The 19,267-nt window shown below is 39.3% G+C and overlaps 1 protein-coding gene across 4 annotated transcripts in view; it reads left to right on the top strand.

Annotated features, from left to right (window-relative positions):
• mphosph8 (M-phase phosphoprotein 8) overlaps window positions 1-18,878 on the top strand; it is a 28,699-nt gene extending 9,821 nt beyond the window's left edge. The window contains exons 8-14 of one of the 4 annotated variants that reach the window (XM_030427975.1): window positions 11,217-11,357; window positions 11,708-11,794; window positions 12,383-12,537; window positions 12,900-13,051; window positions 13,307-13,431; window positions 13,707-13,790; window positions 15,761-18,878. In XM_030427975.1, coding sequence (XP_030283835.1) covers window positions 11,217-11,357; window positions 11,708-11,794; window positions 12,383-12,537; window positions 12,900-13,051; window positions 13,307-13,431; window positions 13,707-13,790; window positions 15,761-15,802 — 786 coding nt within the window. In that variant the 3' untranslated portion in view covers window positions 15,803-18,878. Of the gene's footprint in view, window positions 1-33; window positions 1,458-2,418; window positions 4,799-5,298; window positions 9,535-11,216; window positions 11,358-11,707; window positions 11,795-12,382; window positions 12,538-12,899; window positions 13,052-13,306; window positions 13,432-13,706; window positions 13,791-15,760 lie in introns of those variants that run through there. The other 3 variants (XM_030427973.1, XM_030427974.1, XM_030427972.1) reach the window with 3 other exon arrangements.
• Window positions 18,879-19,267: the final 389 nt, after the last annotated feature.

Here is a 19,267-nt window from a genome sequence, read left to right as displayed (position 1 = left end):
CATACCTCCAAACCATCCTATTTCTATCTGCTGACTATTTTGTGCTTTAATTTATTATTATTTCTTTTTTACATAAATGTCAAGCCTTCTTGAGTTTTCAATTCTAAATCACATTTCACATATTTAACAGCTCGCACCTTGGTCGTCCCCAGTGTGTATGTATGGGTGTGTTTGTGCAGTCCAGTATAGAAAAACATGAATTTTTTTGGATAACAAGTGTCACACGGTTGTTTGTTACACCAGCACTGAATAGTTGCCCAGCCAGGTCCTTTGTATTACATAAAAGGGAACTAACATTGGGTGAAAAATAATCCTTTGTCTTGTGGAAGTGGTTGAAAATATTTTAACTTAATTGACATAAACAATGGTCATCAAGAAATTGCTTTTGTCCCATGTTGAATGTCTCCCCAGGAAATATTTTTAACAATTTCCAGCACAATTTTCAGACATATTACAACAATGTCAAGGTGTAACTTATTGTGAGACAAAAGATGCTTGTAGAGAAATTTTCGGTGTCAGGATACAATCAACTGTTTGTGAATTGACTGGATCAAATTTGGAAGTACTTCATTTAACTCAAGGGTATCCTAGAAAACCCTTGAGTTAAATGGTCAAGTTATGCAACAGTATCAGCAGGACGGGAAAATACTGAACAGTAAACATGAGGGGAATGGCTCAAAAGGCTACGTGATGTAGACGGAGAAGACTATATTCCATCACATTCAAAGCATCTTAATATTTAACCCATACTACACTTGGATGATAAAATGTAGTATAGAACTGTGCACCAAAGAATCTGTTTCGTCAAGATCTACTCTAAATACTTCATGCCTACTAATAATTCAACGCTTCAAGATGTTTGTCCAACTCCAAAGCACCATTGCTTCTACAAAAAGGTAAGAGTGTGACCTCAAAAATATGATGTTTGTTAAGCAACAGTGATGTAATGGTGTAAATATTTTGTTAGGCAGTCATTTAGTTTGCTTAAGGCTAAAAAACAGTGTTGTAGTACAAGTTTTTAGTATTAAACTATACCTGTAATGTATTGAGAATTAAAGGGCCATTCAAGTTAATTTTAACCTGAACTGCATTTTTGTTTGTAGGCAGAATCTGCAAAAAGTTAATGAAAATTTCCACCAGAGCTCTGTTATGAGATCTTACTGCTTCTCTCTGGATGACTTGAGATGCTCTTCAATCTGTTTACTCACTGCTCGTAGCATCTTAAGTTAAGCTAGGTTATTATATAAAACATTAACTGGTTTATGTAAGTTGTTTATTTAGGTGTAACTGTGTGTACATTGGTAACTTGAATCTAATATGAATTCATCATGCTGTATACTCATTATAATTATTGCGCATTAGAGACTGTGGTGTCATTTTACCTTGCAGAGAACAAGCCAATGGAAGAAGATACTGAACACACGAAGTTACAGGACAAGATGAACCCTTTGAAGCAGGTACAAACTGTGCTTTCAGAACATGTATCATAATCATGATCATAGAACAACATGTGCACCCCCATCGGCAGTAACTTTCCATGTATTCAGGATTTTATTTCATTTTTACCTTACAATTAAACGTTTTAAAGCATAGATGACAACCAAAAGAAAAACTTAATGTTGTGAATGGCCAGACACAATGAAAATGTTCCCATGTTTTGCCATTTGTACTTGGCCGGGTCCTGGAATCTGTAATGGTTTATTATTTTATATATATTTGAATTTTTTTTTTTTTTTTCATTTTTTTATTTTTAAGCCACTTTGAAGACATGTTGTGTTGAATCACTACTTTCATAGATTTTACTGTAAAACACAGCAACGGTTAGTTTAAATATTTTGTATATGCCATCAAAAGTAATATAATTATTTGTTTTGATTGCAAGCCATGAATGTAGGTCTAGTGTCAGTGCATACTATTATGTTCTCTCCATGTAGCATTTCATCCAACACCCCATGACGACATATACTTGGTTAGACAATTACAATGTCAAAACGCTGCTTGATCCAATAAAGCCATTAACTATTCTTGAATGGGTCACATGTGGTTTTTGTACTGGAGATTTGAGAGTTGTCAGGGGTCTTCTGATACTGATGTTGGGCTAAAAGGTGATGTGTGGCCATCACGTTGACTTCTGTTTGAATGAGCCTGAATCTTTATGGGGCATTGCCAAGGTGCTGATGTGTAAACAGCAACTGAAAAATGTGCACAGGATTTTAACAAGGCAATAGCAAAAAAGTATAGCTTATTACCACCACTTAACAACCAAAAGTCAAACCACCCTCACCACACACACGCATACACACACATACACACACACACATTTATGTTCTAATGGATCTGTCTTGTAAGTTCACCAAATCAAAATATTCATGAGGTCTGATTTGGCGATGAGTCTTACATATACTTGTTCTTTTGCAGGCTTGTACTATTGGTGAGACGAAGTCATTTGAAGGAGAGAGGAGTTCAAGTGAAGAGAGGAGTTCAAGTGATGCTCTTAAGTTGACCTCTAACCTTGACAGTGCACAAAATGAAGAGGGTACTCCAACAATAAATGAGATTATCCCACAAGATTTGGATGGCCCAAACGATGGCGAAAAAATTCCAAGCTGCCCTGCCAGTACAAACACTGAGCTAGTGACGGTGAAGGAACAGGAAATGATCCAAACATGTGGGAGGGATATAACTGAATCCGAATACACTGCTTGTGATTCAGCTACCATGCAGGAAAGTCAAGGAGAGGAAGACCAGAAGCAAGCACAAGAAGACAAGATCTCAGACAACACAAAAGGTGGTTTATCAAGTAAAATGAGTTTGAACTTTGATCATTCAAATCCAGCCAGAAATGCAGAAGGGATCCTGACAAGGGACAGTGACAAAACAGAAAAAAATGGCTTAGCTAACATACAAAGTTCCCCCAAGAAAGCAAATGAGTCAGGTGATGAGGCAGAGGATGTTGTGGCAGGTCAGTCAGATAGTACAGAACAAGTTCTGTTAAAGTCAGAAACAAAGGGGATTGCTAAAAGACGATCAAGGCGTCGCAGGAAAAATGTGGAGAGGAAACAACCAACGCGATCCAGTTTAAGGACCTGCAAAAAAGTGCTTGAAACAAAACCAACCCCAGTGGATGATGAGAAAAAAGAATCATGCAAAAAGCACTTCTGTTTATATTGCAAAATGGCTTTTACCCAACTTGCAAAGCATTTGGAAAGGAAACATGCAGAAGAGACAGATGTTGCCCATGCAATACACTTTCCCAAAGGTTCCAAAGTCAGACAGACTTTGCTTGACCAAATCCGAAATAAAGGAGACTATGAACATAATTTCAAAGTTCTCAAAAGTGGTGAGGGGGAAATTGTCACAAAGAAGCAGGTGAAAAATCCCAGCATTTCGGTACGTGACTTCCTGCCTTGTCAGCACTGCTTTGCTTTTTATCGCAAAACTGACTTATGGAGACATGAGAGGTCATGTAAGGCCAGAAAGGGAGATCAGAAATCCTCTGAAAGGACAAACAGAAGCGGAGTCCACAGTGCCGCCTCTCGGCTGCTTCCAATGTCTGAGTTCTTAACTGAACGTTGTGAGGAAATCATACACATCATGCATCAAGATGATATTTCAAGGCATATCAGAAATGACCCACTTATTTGTAAATATGGCAATGCCTTGTCTGCTAAGTATGACCATGACAAGTCTCAGTTTGCATATATTGCACAAAAGATGAGGGAACTAGGTAGATTTGTGCTTGCTGTACATGAGCTTGACAAGAGCGTTAAGTATTTGCATGAAGTTTGTCTACCATCCAGATTTGAATTAGCTGTTGAAGGGGCCAAAAAAGTGAGTGGATTTGATCCCAGTTCCAGTAAATTTAAAACGGTTTCACTCGTCTCGAAGATTGGCTACTCTTTGAAACGAGCTGCAGAAATAGCTTTTGGGGAAAGTCGGATGACGGAGGACAGTGAAACTGAAAGTGAGGTGAAAAAGTTCATACAGCTTCTTGATACAAAATGGAGTGAGAGTTTTTCACGCAAAGCACTTGCATTATCTCTCAAACAAGAGGTCAAAAAAGTGGAAGTAGACAAATCAACTGTGACGGAAGATTTGATAAAACTCCACAGGTTTATCACAAGGGAAGAAGATGAAGCGAGAAAAGAGCTGAAAGACAGTCCTAGTCTGTCAACATGGAAAAAGCTCAGCGAGGCCACTCTAGCGGATGTGTGTCTGTTTAACAGAGGAAGGGTAGGAAATATTGGTAGATTACTCTTGCAAACCTATACTCACAAAAAGAGTCTGGGAACATTTGTGCCCTCTGCAGATCAAATAAGGAAATGCACTAAATTGGAGCTGGACCTTGGTGCCAATTTCACCAGGTTGGAACTTGAAGGTCAGTATGGAAGGAACATGCTGGTTCTGCTAACAGAAAGGATGGTTTTGTCAGTTGATTTACTCATTGAAAATCGAGATCAAGCAGGTGTGTCCAAAAATAACCCATACCTGTTTGCAAGGACTGAAGGCCCATCCTTCATTAGAGGATTGGACTGTTTTCGACGGGCCGCAATGGAATGTGGAGTTAAAAACCCCGAAGCACTTCTGTCTTCATCATTAAGAGAGCAAATTGCCAGCTGCTGGCAGATAATGAGCCTCAGTGAACACGAATTGGATCAAGTGGCCAAACTGGTCGGAAGGAGCAGCCAGGAGTGTTATAGGCTCTCAAAAAATGCATCACAGCTGGAGGAAGTGAGCAAACAACTTCTCAAGATAGAACGAACACTGCCATCAAGTCCACCCAGTACTGCTAGAGACGGTGATTACCTTTTGCTCCTATGGATCCTTTTGCATTAATGTGTTCTTTGATTACAACGGTTGGATGGCAAATAGCCAGTGCTCTCGAAGTATAGTTTAAATTTTACTTAACAATCTCCACTCAGGCACACTGAATTGCTTGTTAATCAGCAGATGCAGTTTTCTCATTGACATGGAACAATAGATGTTTAAACTTCCCATTATCCAAAACTTTTTAGGTCTTGACAGTTTGTTGTTGATCTTTGAAACGGCAGTTGCCAAACAGTCCCCGCTCTAGATACACTTAATTGTTTGTTCAGGATTTTTTGACAGTTTCAAACTATCTTGCAAATAGCAGCGTACAAAACAAAATTTTGCTTTTTCCATGGTCAAAAATGAACTGTCAAACACAACAGTTTAAATTTTGTATGATTTTTAAATTTAGGGTGTATTGCAATGTAACTTTATTGAACATTGTGTTTTACACTAAAATGATGATTTAATACACTTTTATCTTCTTAGGAACTGCACAGAAGTCGGCATTGAAGAGAAGGCCTTGGAGTGAGAAGGAGCAGGCTGCAGTGAAGCGTTACTTGTGTGAATTCATCACAACAATGAAGGTTCCAGGCAAAAAGGAGTGCAATGCTTGTATAGCTGCTGAACCAGATCTTGGTGGAAGATCTTGGACAGATGTCAAAAACTATGTTCACAACACACTACAGACAATACGGAGGAGAAATAAGTCTGAGGGGACTGCAGATGAGAGCCCAAAGCCTGGAGTTCAAACCTCAAAGAAAGATTTGGAAGACGAGAATGTTGTCTGCAGTCTGACAACAGTGCATCCTGATCACCTAAGTACAAATTGTTGTATGACAATGGCACCACAAACCAACCTGAGAGAATCATCAACACCATTCCCCACAGAGTTGACTCCAACTTATGCTACTTTGTGTTCAACTAGTACAGACATGGTCCATACTAGTCAACCATTAATTTCTACTTTCACACCATTGAATGCTACTGATACACAAGTGGTTCCTACATTTACTCCGCACAACACTACAAATGCACTAATGCCTCCTGTATACACATCAGAGAACATGATGATGCCAATGTCTCCTCCTTACACACAGAATGCCACAAGTATTTTGCCCCCTTCTGTGTATGCACCACAAGACACTACAAGTTCACAAATGATTCCTACTTTTAGCGCCCTTAATGCACCAAGTACCTCAATGGTGTCTACATTCACACCATTGAATACTCCAAGCTCACCAATGGTCCCTGCATTCTCAACACTAAATCCTAGACCTATCATTTCTTCATTTACACCTCTAAACCATTCAAGTGCACCAGCTTACCCAGCAAACCCACCGAGGGCCCCTCCAACTGCACAGGTTGTCCCAACAGTCCATAGACCCAGCGTTCCTGACAGAACACGAGTGGTACAGGAAAGTTCACCAATGTCCCCTGCGGTGACTTCAGCTGCCAAGCCTCAAAAGAGAATCAAGAGGTTATGGAGTGAGGAGGAACAGGCAGCTGTGAGGCGTCAATTTGGAGACTTTTGTAAACTGGTCAAAGTGCCAGGCAAAAAGGATTGTGATGCATGTTTAGCTGCTGAACCTGCTCTAAACAACAGAACATGGCGGGAAGTCAAATACTATGTACATAACTCAATTCAGTCAATGAAAAGAAGAGGGCATCCGGTCGCCTCCAAACAAAGTGTTGGACAGGAACCAGAGACTCTTAATCCAAACACAGAGTGGGATGGTCCTGTTTATCTATCCCTGTAAATATTTGTAAAAAGGACTCGCTAGAAGACAATACATGATCAGTGAGATTTTATGTGTGTGATAAATGTGGATTTAGCCTCAAATTATATGTGGCTCAAGAATTCAGCAGATGTGAGTACTGTCAGTGAACCTTGGTCTCACTAGCCATATGGATGTTGACAAACTGCCCTGCCTTTCTTTGAGTCACACTTTTTAAGAAGCTCTTGAAATATTCAGAATCAAGTCCATCAGACCAAGCTCCTGGTGTGCTGTTGCATGAATATAAACAAAATAGGTTGAACTAAGGGTGTTTGAACTGTAGCTTTGGGTCAGGCAAAGCAGATTTTAATGTTGAGTATGGTTAGATTGCATCTACGTATGTAACATAGTCAGATATATAACACTGTCAATTTGTCAGATCATCACAGGTTATTTCTAGAAATGTTTGTGTTTTTAGATGTGTGATCATTCAGTAAATGTGAACAATATTTTGCCAGGATTTGCAATTTGCCACAAGTCATTGTCCGTGGCAGTTAGCCTACATGACACCCTAATAGACTTCAACAGTTTCAAACACAGCATTTGGGAAACAGGTGAAAGTAACGAACTCCCATCGTTAACAGGGCATTCCCCACCCTGCACTGGGCAAAGGTAGCCTCAGTGACTTTACATTTTGAGTGGGATTTTTATTTTTATTTACATCAAAACTCACATGGACATCTATTTCTGTCTGTACTGTTTTCAGTAGCATTTGTATCAATTTTGATGATCAAAACTGAAATTGAAAAACTACCAGCAAATCTTTGCAGCTAGTCCCTCCAACATATGTGTTGACTTGCTTTACATAATTCCCAAATGCCTGGCCTAATTGTATAATATTCTTGCTTTAGCCAGTAGCCTAAATTGTAGATGGCCCCTAATAGCCTGCAGCAGTCATGACTTACCTTCCTTGCTGATGTTAGAGATTTAGGAGCTCTGTTTGTATACCTCTCACTTAAATATTGAAAACATATTTTTTGTTCTTTGAGGATTCTGTCGATAAATGTCCATTATCTTCATTTATAGATTTGTTTTTTTAACAAACTGCCGAAAAGTTTGGTTGTATTTTTATATCACTATACTGCAACTGTGTAGAACATTTTAGTACTTGATCATATTTGATGTACTCTAATTTGAGGTAAAATGCGCAGCATTGGTCTCATTTGTATTAATTTGTTTTACACTTTTATCTGGATATTTTTAACATTAATATCCAGTTGTGAAGATCAGATTGCCTTATTATTTTGATCATTTGCTTTATTACACTTTGTCCTATTCGTGTTGATTGCATCTTACAGAAGCATAGCAATTCTGCTCCTGGTAACTTTTGTGAGCTGTTTACCACCTTGGCCCGTAAACCTACAGGTTACAATTTTTGTTATTGTTTTTAGTGTTGTTACACAGTTAATGCATGACAAGTATCAGAAAGGTTTAAAATTGAATGTGGCATCCCCTCTACATTTTAAAAAGTAAGGGTGTGAGCAAAATAGATGTTAAACAGTGGCCGTAAAGGGCCTTTGTGCAACTTATGTATTGTGGTGGAAGCCTGACATTGGTTAAGTTAGTGGACCTCATGTCCTTCACAAAGAAATCCACAGTCCAGCAGCATTAAAATACTTGTCATGTCATGTTACCATCTGCACATTTCTACGAATTGTTTCATAGAACCCCTTTTAAGTAAATTCAGATTGTTCCTAGCATTATCACATTTAACTGAAATTGCCATAAAAATTAGCCTGTTAAATGCTCACTTATCGCCTTTACTGTCTGCGACATTCTGAAATTCTTTCTCCATTTGTGATCTGAGCATTCCTTAAGCACCAGTCTCTTCCACAAGTCCCTGCTCCTAATGTGCTTCTAGCAAGTGAAAAAACGTTCTTGGAAAGAAATCCAACTGAATAATGTAAAAAAAAATTTCTAAAGTGCATTTAAACATGTCAAATCAGATTTGTTCTATAACCTGATTCTTCCCAGTATCGATTATTGCGATCACGTTAACACGTTCCATGATACGTTTGATTTTAAACATAATGTTTTGTTTTTGTATTTTGTTTTTTTCCATCTGCTGAACACATTTAATTTGAAACTTTAGGTCTTTTTCTCTGTGAGATACAAACCTTGCTGAAGGTTTAAAAACAGATTATGAACACATGTTCATTAACCATGAGTTAATTTACCATGAGCAGACTGCTGGACCAAGACTTGTGACTGTTGTCTTGTTTAAACAGGTTAGTCACATTTTAGTTTTAAAAATTGGTCACCACAGCTTTTATTTTACGCTCGATATTCAGCAAGGGGTGTGGGCCATATGTTTTTCGGAAGGGTCAGTCAAAACTGTAGATGTCTTCATTTGCATTTAACATGCAGTCTAAAGTATTTTTTGTTTATTGTTATGATACAAAGGAGCAGAGGTTATGGTTAAGAGTTCTAGATAGCACTGCTGCTATTTGTCAAGGACAAAACCTTTTGTGTTATCGTCAGTAGCAGCTGTAGTGAACCTGTGTATAGTGACAAGTGTTCACCCTTTCATACCAAAGCAATTGGTCTCAGACCCAGAATCCTGACTGACGCAGAACCAGGTCAGATAACCCATGTTAACTCATTCATACCAATGGCAAACAGATTTTTCCTGTGTTGTTTCTTCCATGTGAAAGGGGTATATCTCTATTGCAGTTCATACAGTAGTCAGATAAATCAGTGTTTGGAAAATGAAGTTGGTCCTCAAATGATAAATGATCGTTTAGACACTACCATTGCTGTTGTTGCAAATCAACACTTTTTTTCCCTGTAAAGTAGATAGCTTTCTTTCTCTTGTATAAGCACACAGTGCGTGTTACTGTTGATTTTGGTGCAATTATGATGCCTTCAGTTAATGCCTCTTATCAAGTATTGTAAGAAACTTATGACTTCTGCTTGTACAATAAAATGCTACTTGACTTAAAAAACATTGCGTTGTTATGAAAATATACTGTTTATTTGTTCTTACAGGGTTAAATGTCAAATTTTCTGCATTTTTATTTGATGACTCAGATTTTTTCTAATACAAAGTGCCAAAGGAATTTATGTTTAATAGATTTAAACTTGCAAGTGTTTTGCGAGCCGATGTCTCACCACTTCCAACAAAACCCCATGGGACCTTATTTCGGAAAAACTTTATATGGTGGTGTATGGAGAGAGACAAATATTTTTTTGATTGTGCCGGGAACTACACATAAGATGTTTGGCAATTTAAAAGATAATTTTCTTAGTCAAGACACAGTTTCATAATTTAAGTTGAATATCATCTAGTTTTGCGTTGGAGCGCTCAGTGAACTACATCGTCTCACTTTACACACGTCAACAACACCAACATGGCCACCAACTAAGCACAGAGAGGGTACTAAAAGAGATGAAAGTCACAATTAATCTGGTCATGTTGACAACTTCAGCAATGTGAAAGGAGAGCTGGTCAGTTCTGTGAGCTGTACGATGTTTAAGTTACGGGTTTTGGTGAGCGTTTAACGAGGAGACATCACTACAACTGTTGGCTGTGTAGACTTTATAATGACGTAATTTCCCAATCTGATTATAGTTTGGTTTTTTTCACAAACTGCGATTCTCTCAAGTTGAAAAATTATGTTTTGAATTGAAAAACACGTGAATCATGACATAATTCAGATGGGATCAAAAAATGATTTGTCTCAGTCCATTCACTACCATACAAAGTTTTTTTCTAAAGTAACTCACAATGTGAACGTGCTTCATAAATGATGCATTTAATTTAAACGTATGTTTTGTTTTTGGCTTTTTTGTGTGTTTTCTTTTCATTTGATTTTAAACTTAGGTTTTTTTCTCTGTGAGATACAAACCTTGCTGAAGCTTTGTGAATTCACATTGTGAATGTCAGCAAAATACAAATGTTACAACGTTGAAGGGTTTCACCTGTAAATCCAAAGTTAGGGGTGATACACTAGACATCACATCACACAAAGACAATTCTGGGTCTTAACCTGCCAGCTTTTGCATGTTCTCGCTGTTCCTGTGTGGGTTACACCAGTATACATAGTATGGATGTATACTATGTTAACTGAGATTGGCTCCTGGCTCCTGCAAGCCTGCAAATAAAAATTCAGAATGATTGTGACTATTTGAAATATTAGTAATATCAGTGACAAGCCTGCTCAAACCTCCTGGCTTTTTGTGCACAATCATTATTTGACACCGATTTTGCAGCAACACCTACACATTGTATCACACATCAGTATCTGCTGAGGGGGACAGACATTTTTTCAGAATCCATAAATCATCTACAGAAGCTGATTGAAGTAAACATAAATGCTTCCTGAAGTACAACTGAGGTTGTTGAACAGTGAAGAGAAATTACTGCATTATGACTTTCATTGTGTTTCTGATAGAATAGACATCCTTGTGACAAGGTACCAGTTTCCTCAGCCCAAGTATACAGCATACAAGTGCAGGACTAATGCCCCGCCTGATGCCTCTCACATTTAATCTGACTTCATATCCCAAGTCATTTATAGATCCACCTCATCATTAAATCAGATGGCATACATTTATTTTTTCATTTATTAGAGCACAGACTTCTTCATATGTGACATGGTAGTCTCATATCTCTCGCTCTGTCCACAGGATGCCAGTGGTATGTCCCTGAGCATGCTCGCAGCAGCTGGGGGGCAGGACGACATCCTCAGGTTGCTGATAAAGAAGGGGGTGAGGGTGAATGGACGGCAGAAGAATGGCACCACAGCCCTGATGCATGCTGCTGACAAGGTAACATGACATCTCAACCTTATATTTTACTATTTACTGTGATGTTGTACAGGTCTGTTTTTTTAGAATGGATATCTCAGCCCCTTCCCTCAGACAAAGTAAATATTGAACTACATGGTGGAATACTGCTACCCTCTGCTTAGAGTTTAAATAAGTCAACACATTAGCATTCAAATCCTTAGAACGTGATAATATGTCAGTGTTGTTATTTGAGCTTGTTGAACTGCCCCAAAGTGGCCTAAAACCAATTGATGCAGGTTTGAAATGAAAAACACTGGTGGTTCACATTAGCACATTTTACAGTTTCCTCACTCATTTTTTTTTTATTTTTTATTTCTGTCTTCTCTCAGAATTTCTTGACCACTGTTGCAATTCTGCTGGAGGCGGGCTCCTACGTCAACGCTCAGACATTAGGCGGGGAGACGGCACTGATGAGGGTAATGGTCAAGTTCACACACAAGTTGACAGAGAAGACCTGATCCTCCAAATGAAGTTGACAGCTCTGCTGAACCACAATGAATGCCACATGAATGTGATACACAATCCCAACAATTGTGTCACACTATTCCAATTAACTCAATTGGAATGCACCAAGACGTTAATAAATGCACCAGGATTAATGAGGCAGGAGAGAAGAATACTCTTTACATGTAAACATGATGAAAACAACGTAGGATTCAAACTTGTGTTGTCATATTGTTTTCAATCATGTCACCCATCTCCTAAAAGAACTCCTTTTTTAAATTTCAAACCTGAGCCAAGAGGTGTCACAAATATTTTCAAGCTAGACTAGCTAGACTAGCTAGCTAGTGAGACCAAAAACCAGGTTGGATGACACACTTTTACCATTCAGACAGATAGCAAATCTATCGTCGCTCACAGGGGATAAAACAAGGCAAAGAGACAGGCTGTGACGTAAACATTCAATGTACCTTCAGGTTTCTTACCTATAGTGATTTCCAGCGGTCAGATCTGTACAGAGGACTCAAGTTGTGTTGGTTAATGTTTCCTGTCCTTCACTTCAGGCATGCAAAAGAGGGAACGCTGACGTAGTGCGCCTCCTGCTGGAGTACGGAGCCGACTGCAACATCTTGTCCAAACACAAGAACACGGCCATGTACTTCGCCAAGCTCAGCAACAGTCTGATGGTGTATGACCTCATCAAGGACCACATAAGCATGTGAGTACTAAGCATAGTTTCTACTCTCACTCAACACTAGTGATGGGGAAAGCATGCATTGACATGTGTTTCTAAGGCGAAAGAAAGATTTAAATATTTTATTAATGACGTGTGGTATGTCTGCAAAAAATCTTTAAAAAACGTAAGAAATCATCAGAGGTGATGTCAGTAAATTGAACACAGCACTATACTACCAATACTGACCAATAAACAGAAGGTTACACAGCAGTTTTAAAATTAGATCCCTGTGTTTTGATGTGTGTTTTGTGTTCCTGTCCTTCCAACCATCATGTATTCTCATGCATTTTGCTTATAATGGCATTTTTAACATTTCTTTTTCTGGCCATCTCTCTGTCTCTCAGGCTGTCCAGTGTTGCGGAGGACACCATCCGAGCGTACTTTGAGTCTCGTCTGGTGCTGCTGGAGCCCGTCTTCCCTCTCGCCTGCCACAGGCTATGTGAAGGACCGGACTTCTCCATGGAGTTTGGCTTCAAGTCACAGCCTCAACCTGAGGGTAAAACACAAACTTTGATTTTGAGCTCATCAGCTCTGTTTACAGCTGATAAACAACTTTATCATTGTCACATAACATAAGGAATGAGGTTTGGTTTCATGTTGTTGAGCTGATAACATTGTCATTGATCCATTTGAGATTTGGGACCACTCCTATGAAGATGACATTGTGAGAGACTTCTGAGATCCTCTGTACCTTTTTAACTTTAATTTTCTTCCTCTCCCACAATACCTCTGTCCCTCCCTCCCACTCTAGGATCAGGCATCCTCCTCTTCATCTTTCATGCTAACTTTCTGAATGAAATCACAGCGAGGCTCTGCGGACCCTGCAGCGTCCATGCCGTGGTGCTCAACGACAAATTCCAGCTGCCCATCTTCCTGGTTGGTTCTTAACAGCAGACAGTTACACAGCACTGGACTAAAAGCAAGAGTTTACAAGAAGATTATTAGAACAAACAGAAAACACTTGGTAGAATACAGAGGAGTAAAATGAAAATAGGAAACATAATTCAAAGTTTGAGTGTCATAATATGTAAGATATGTCGTGGGAAACTATACATACATGAGCTTCAGTGTTGAATTTATTTTATTTTATTAAATGCTTTATTATATGCTTCTTTTTCTCAATGTATACTTTCTTGTCTTCAAATATTCAGGATAGTCACTTCATCTACTCCTTCAGCCCGGTTCCAGGCATCAACAGACTCTTCATTCGTCTGGCAGAGGCACCAACCGCCAAGGTAATGCGCTTTCACAAAAACACAGATGATATGTCAGTCAGCAGGTTTACTTTTGTAGTCTCATGTTAACGAGAGAAATCATTTGCAATTTTGGAATTACAAATTGATTACGTTCCCTGTTGACTACTGTCCAAATTTTGCCCAAAATATGGTCCCATGAGCTCCAGCAGTAGGGGCGTGACTTTCCCCCTCTATTATTGCTACATTAAAGAACACAGCTTCCTCATTCATTTCAATTAGACCGCTGCATGTAAACAGTGGGGGTCCTCCTGCAAGATAATTGAACCTGATCCAGCCTCTGCAATGTCACCAAGGAATACAATGTATTAGCCAGACAAGTTTTGTTTGCTTTGTAGCCTAAACGTTGTCCTCTTGCGGTTCTTTCTATGCCCTTGTCATGAGAGGATGTTTTCTGTTGTTATACTTTTAGTAAAATCATAGTATTAAAAATACTTCAAAGAAAGTAAAGAAATAGTATGGTCAAGGTATCTGCCAAAGTATCTTTCTCATTGAAATTGAAGTTGTATGCAGCAAGTGAAATTCTGCACTAACATCATCTTTTTCCCCTTCAGTGAGTCACTTCATGTTAAAGGATGAAGCTGACATTAGATTATACATTTCTTCTTTCATGTTAAAAATCCCATCCAAACCATCAAAACCCAGATTCTCATAAAAAGTTGTGAATGTCCCTCTTCTCATTTTGCATGCTGCAGGCATCAAATCATAACTAACATACATTTGCAGAAAAAAGAACTGGTTTCTTTTGAAATTCATACTCAAAACCAATCCGTGGCAGCATATTAACTGAATAACCGCTAACTGCTGCTGACTGTAGCTACTGTTGGTGAGGAAGCTCTGTTAGCCGGGCAGCTATCAGTCTGAACTGGGAGCTCAGAACACGGGGAAAGTGTTGGTGTTTACACTGCTAGCAGGAGCTTTGGACCAAGACAGGCCAGCTGGTTAGCATGCTAACTTTGCTATCTCTGCAGCAACATAATGTCAAATGTATTGTTTCTTAACATTCTGGTGATAATTTTAGGTTGTTTTTTTTTATGTTTTCAAGTAAAATTCTTATATATTGCTCTTATAAAGAAGTGCTTCACTGCTGGAAAGATGGCCCATACATAAAACTGGGCTGTCTCTGCAGTAGAAAGACTCAAATATTTGTTTAATTGTTGCTACACGCGCAAAAAAGAACAGAATAAAAGGTTATGCTATTTTGCTGAATAGGTAGAAAACCAACAACAATCAGAAGGCACTGCACTGCACCTGATTGGTGACGGACTGCGAACTGGGCGGTGCTTGGTTTTCAATTGTAGTCTGTTTTTAAGCAGGAAACAGCGAGGAGGTAGGCTGGTAACAACCAAATGGTATTGCAGATAAACAGCAAACTAAAATATAGTTGTTTGACGTGAGACGCCCCTCTCTCCAGAGAGAGATGGTCTTTCTTTTAACAGGTGAGGGGCGTGAGGATGTGCCTATACTCTTTATGTCTGGGGATGCACATATACAAAATATGGAACATCAATCTGTAGTTGATACAACAGCTTTAGAAAACACCAGATGACGCTTTTTTCATCATTTGATAGATTTTTGACAGTAAAAGAGTTGGGGGCACTGGGTGCAGGCAATAGAGGGAAGTTGAGCTGCATATACTGTTAACATTGTAGTGATATAAAGTTGGTGGAAAATAATTCAAGTGCCTGTTTTAATATCTTGTCTTTTCACTACATTCAATCAAGTATAGGTGAAATAGGATTGGCAAAGGGTTACCTTCTTTTTCTGTTTACTTTTAACACAGTGTCACAACTTTTTTGGAATAGGGGTTGTAGAACCAGCCGATGTAAAAGCTTTTGAAAAACAAAGCTTCCAAGTTGTTGCCTCAATAAGCGTAAGAGGCTAAAAGGTGAACTTTAATCGAGATGAAGCGGTTATGGACTATGCTAACTGCTCCTTTTTTCTCTCCTCAGGTCAAGCTCCTCATCTGTGCGTACAGAGTCCAGCTGCAATGATCCCCACTTTGCTCAGCAAACCACAATTAAACACACCACACAGTGAAACACTCTGCCGAAGCTCATTGTCTTCTAAGAGAGGAAATGTTTGTTGGATCATGATTACGGTGAAGTTAATTAAGCGCTGGCTTCCTTTGACGTCACTGCAACTTCTCAAAGACTGAAGCTCATTGATGACATCTGAATCTTGTCCAGGCCACGGCTCTGCATTGGCCCACATATGCAGCACAAATCTGAGGATCTCGTGAGGTCAATTAAACTTCGAGTAACCCTCGAGCAGCCCGTCCATTCGTTGGTGATGCCATCGCTACGCAGCTTCTGGGTAGAGGGAGGCACTCAGAAACTCTCTCCTCTCTCACTGTAGTAACTTCCCAGATTGAGACCCTCCTGAGTCGTGCCTTTCTCCGAGTTCCACCTTCTGTCTGAGTGGATGTGATAGATGTGTGTGTTGTTTGTAAACCTAGCCTGTGTGTGTAGAACGTTTTTTGGGTGCATTTGAAGAATATAGGGAGGGAATTTTCCAGTACTGTTTTCTTTTTTTCTTTTTTCTTTTTTTTTTTTCATTTTTTAGCATTTTTCTTGGACCAAGTTGATGCTTTCCCACTCATGTTTTTGGTGACACATTATTTTGTAATGGATTCTTTTCAGTGTATTAACTTGTGTGTTGTCCCTTAAGAAGCTATCAGTTCTATCATGGTGAACAAGTAGCCTAAAACTCTTTTTTTAAAGCTATGATGTGCTTTGGATGTCAGATGTGCTCCATTGACAACAAATGGCAAATACTTTTTTGTGCACTTTTCTAGTTCCCAAATAATTCCCTTGTGTCACATTTGGGTGATGGAGACCAGTTTGTTGTCAGGAGAGCAGTCACATCAACACTGTCTCGACCCTCCTGATTCACAGACACAACATAGTTGCATTGCTTTACTCGCACTGTATCTTGTTTAAAACACTGTTTAAAACCAAAAGTTAATACACTAGAATGAGAAGACTGCAAAGTAACATGTCGAGTGTTTGAATGAATGAAGAAAAGTTCCCTTTGCCTGTCACGCAGAGGTGTTGTTTATATTTTCTGGTCTGTACATATTCACATACTATATATAAATATTTACCTACATGCATACTGTTATAAAGTGGTCAGCTGATGACTGACTTTTGCTTTTGTTGTCCTTGCCACTGTAGGAGTGGGTTAACTTATTTAGTGTGTACAGTAAAAAGCTTGTTGATTTTCTTTGAAGGGCTAAAAGGTGTCACCTTAGATCGCCGGCCCTGTTAGAAAAGGTTCTGGGTTTTTTAATTGAAAAGCCTTTTAGTCGCTAACTGATCGCTGCAGAAATCTTACCAAGCCTGTCAGTGCACGACTGCCAATCAAAAGTCAGCGCTCCCCTTCGCTCTCCTCCGACAATCTTTATCGTTAGAATTTAAAAAGTGTAGTTGATATTAGAGGAGCCCCCCTCTACAGCAAGACATAAACCTAAATGTCGAGAGAAACACGCCTAGATTTTAGCTGTGTGATGTTGCCTGTGAACTCGGAGCTCGGGGCAGCAGTATGTCTTCAAAGCGTCGAACATCTGCGGTGTTAAATGAACCACCGCTGCTGTCAGAAACTTCAAACTGATGGCGACTCTCCATGCTGCCTTAAAACCTACGTACAGTTTTTACTTTTACTGTGTGTTTTTCTCTCTTGTTCCTGTCTAGGTTAAAAAGTGAAGAGTGGATTAAACCCTGTAGCTATTTTTGAATTTTAAAAAACATTATTAACAAAAGCTCAGTGGCGCACATCTAACGCTAACTCTGATTTGTGCTGTTAATCCATGGATTTGAATAGCTTTGCTTCCTCTTCTGTGATTTTGTCTCAATGACAACACACAAAACGTTAGAAAAAGAGCCAAAATGCCGAGCTCGTAGCCAGACGAGACAGTCTGGACGCCTGCACCCGCTGCTGTTTGCATGAAAATGTAATCTCTTTCTGTTTCTCTTGCGCAGATACAGACTTTGGCGTGTACATTGTGAGAAAGCCTTTCCTGCCTCTCCATCACTCTCTGACCATATTCTTGTTAGTCTCTCTTGCTAACAACAACCACCCTTTAATTTGACGCTTTCATGCAACACGGTTTCGTGTGACTGTGTTCAACGGAAGGGGAGCTTTAAAGTGCAGCCAAAGCAACATCAGAACTGGCTTTTAAATGGTTTTCATTTTCATCTTCTACCCTGAATGTCTTGCGACAGAGTGACCAATCAGTATGTGGAAAAGTCGGACGGATGTTTTTGAAGAGGAGTAGGATCTGGGTAGATCTGTTGTTAAGTGACAACTGGTGGAGAGTGACAGAAAAAGATGACAAAGTGAGGGATGGTGGCGTTAGACTTTAAACAACAAAGATCCTAACTCCAGCCAGGGGAATTGTGAGAGCTGTTTGAGGATTACTCGCTCTTTCCTATCCATAGATAATCTGACAAGACTCCAGAGCAGACTCTAAGAGAGATGTTGCATGTTAAAGCCCATTTATGACGTACTTTGCGACGACAAGTAAACATTCTGCAAATCGCTGAGCTGCGCTTCATAGTTTTCATGGGTTTTTTTTCCAGACTTTCCACACACTGATTGGTTCCTGAATTTCACCATCAGACTCTTGAAACTTTCTTGAGATGTGTAAATCACAAGGAATGAAGTCAGGCTACATGGAAGGAAGGAAAAGTCAATTAAGATCATGCATTCAAAAATGACTCATTAGTAATAAAAAAAAATCCCGAGGTGTGTTGTCGAGAAAACACTTGTGAACAGGCTGTTCGAATTTGTCTTGATTCTTCGTGTGCTGATTTTTTTTATTTTTTATTTTTTTTTACCCTCATTATTTCCTGATTTCTTTGCCAATTCCCATCGCTTCTGTCCTGCCATGCACACCTTTACTTTGGGGTGTTGGAAAATAATTGGCCCTGAATGTGCCTGCAGGTAGATGTATGTACGTGTGAGAAAGGATGATCTCAATGTTGTTTGTATTGATGCTGCAGCCAGTTGCTGCTCCTCCCCCGAGGCTGTGTCTCTGTCCTAAATAAAATGTGTACATATATTTCCACACTGGTCTCTCTGCCTGTATTCATTCATCCATCGGGAAGTTTTTAATCCAGTGGTACATTGGCAGATATGTCATAACCAAGGTGCATGTCCTTTCAAATTGTTTTTTTAGGTTTTTGCTTTTATCTGTTTAAGGGCTGGACAGAGGGGACCAGGGGTGAGAGATGAAGAAGGAGGGTCTCTGGGGATTCTCTCCCCAGTGTGTAGCTGATCTATATTTCGGTTTAGTTTGCTGTGGTCACTTCACTAAACAGACATTTTAAAATAATGTAGGCACCCTGTAGAAAAGTGATTCCCTTGTCTGCAATTTATCCTAAGTAAACTGTTTTCAGGAAAAGCTGTTACAGCTTAATTATTTCATTCTAGCAATGTAAAAGTGGAAAAACAAAATG

Source organism: Sparus aurata, chromosome 9 (genome assembly GCF_900880675.1).
Source record: "Sparus aurata chromosome 9, fSpaAur1.1, whole genome shotgun sequence".
In the NCBI taxonomy this organism is placed as follows: Eukaryota; Metazoa; Chordata; class Actinopteri; order Spariformes; family Sparidae; genus Sparus; species Sparus aurata.
The sequence above is the reverse complement of the archived record's forward strand: the minus strand, read 5'-3'. Positions and strand labels throughout refer to the sequence as shown.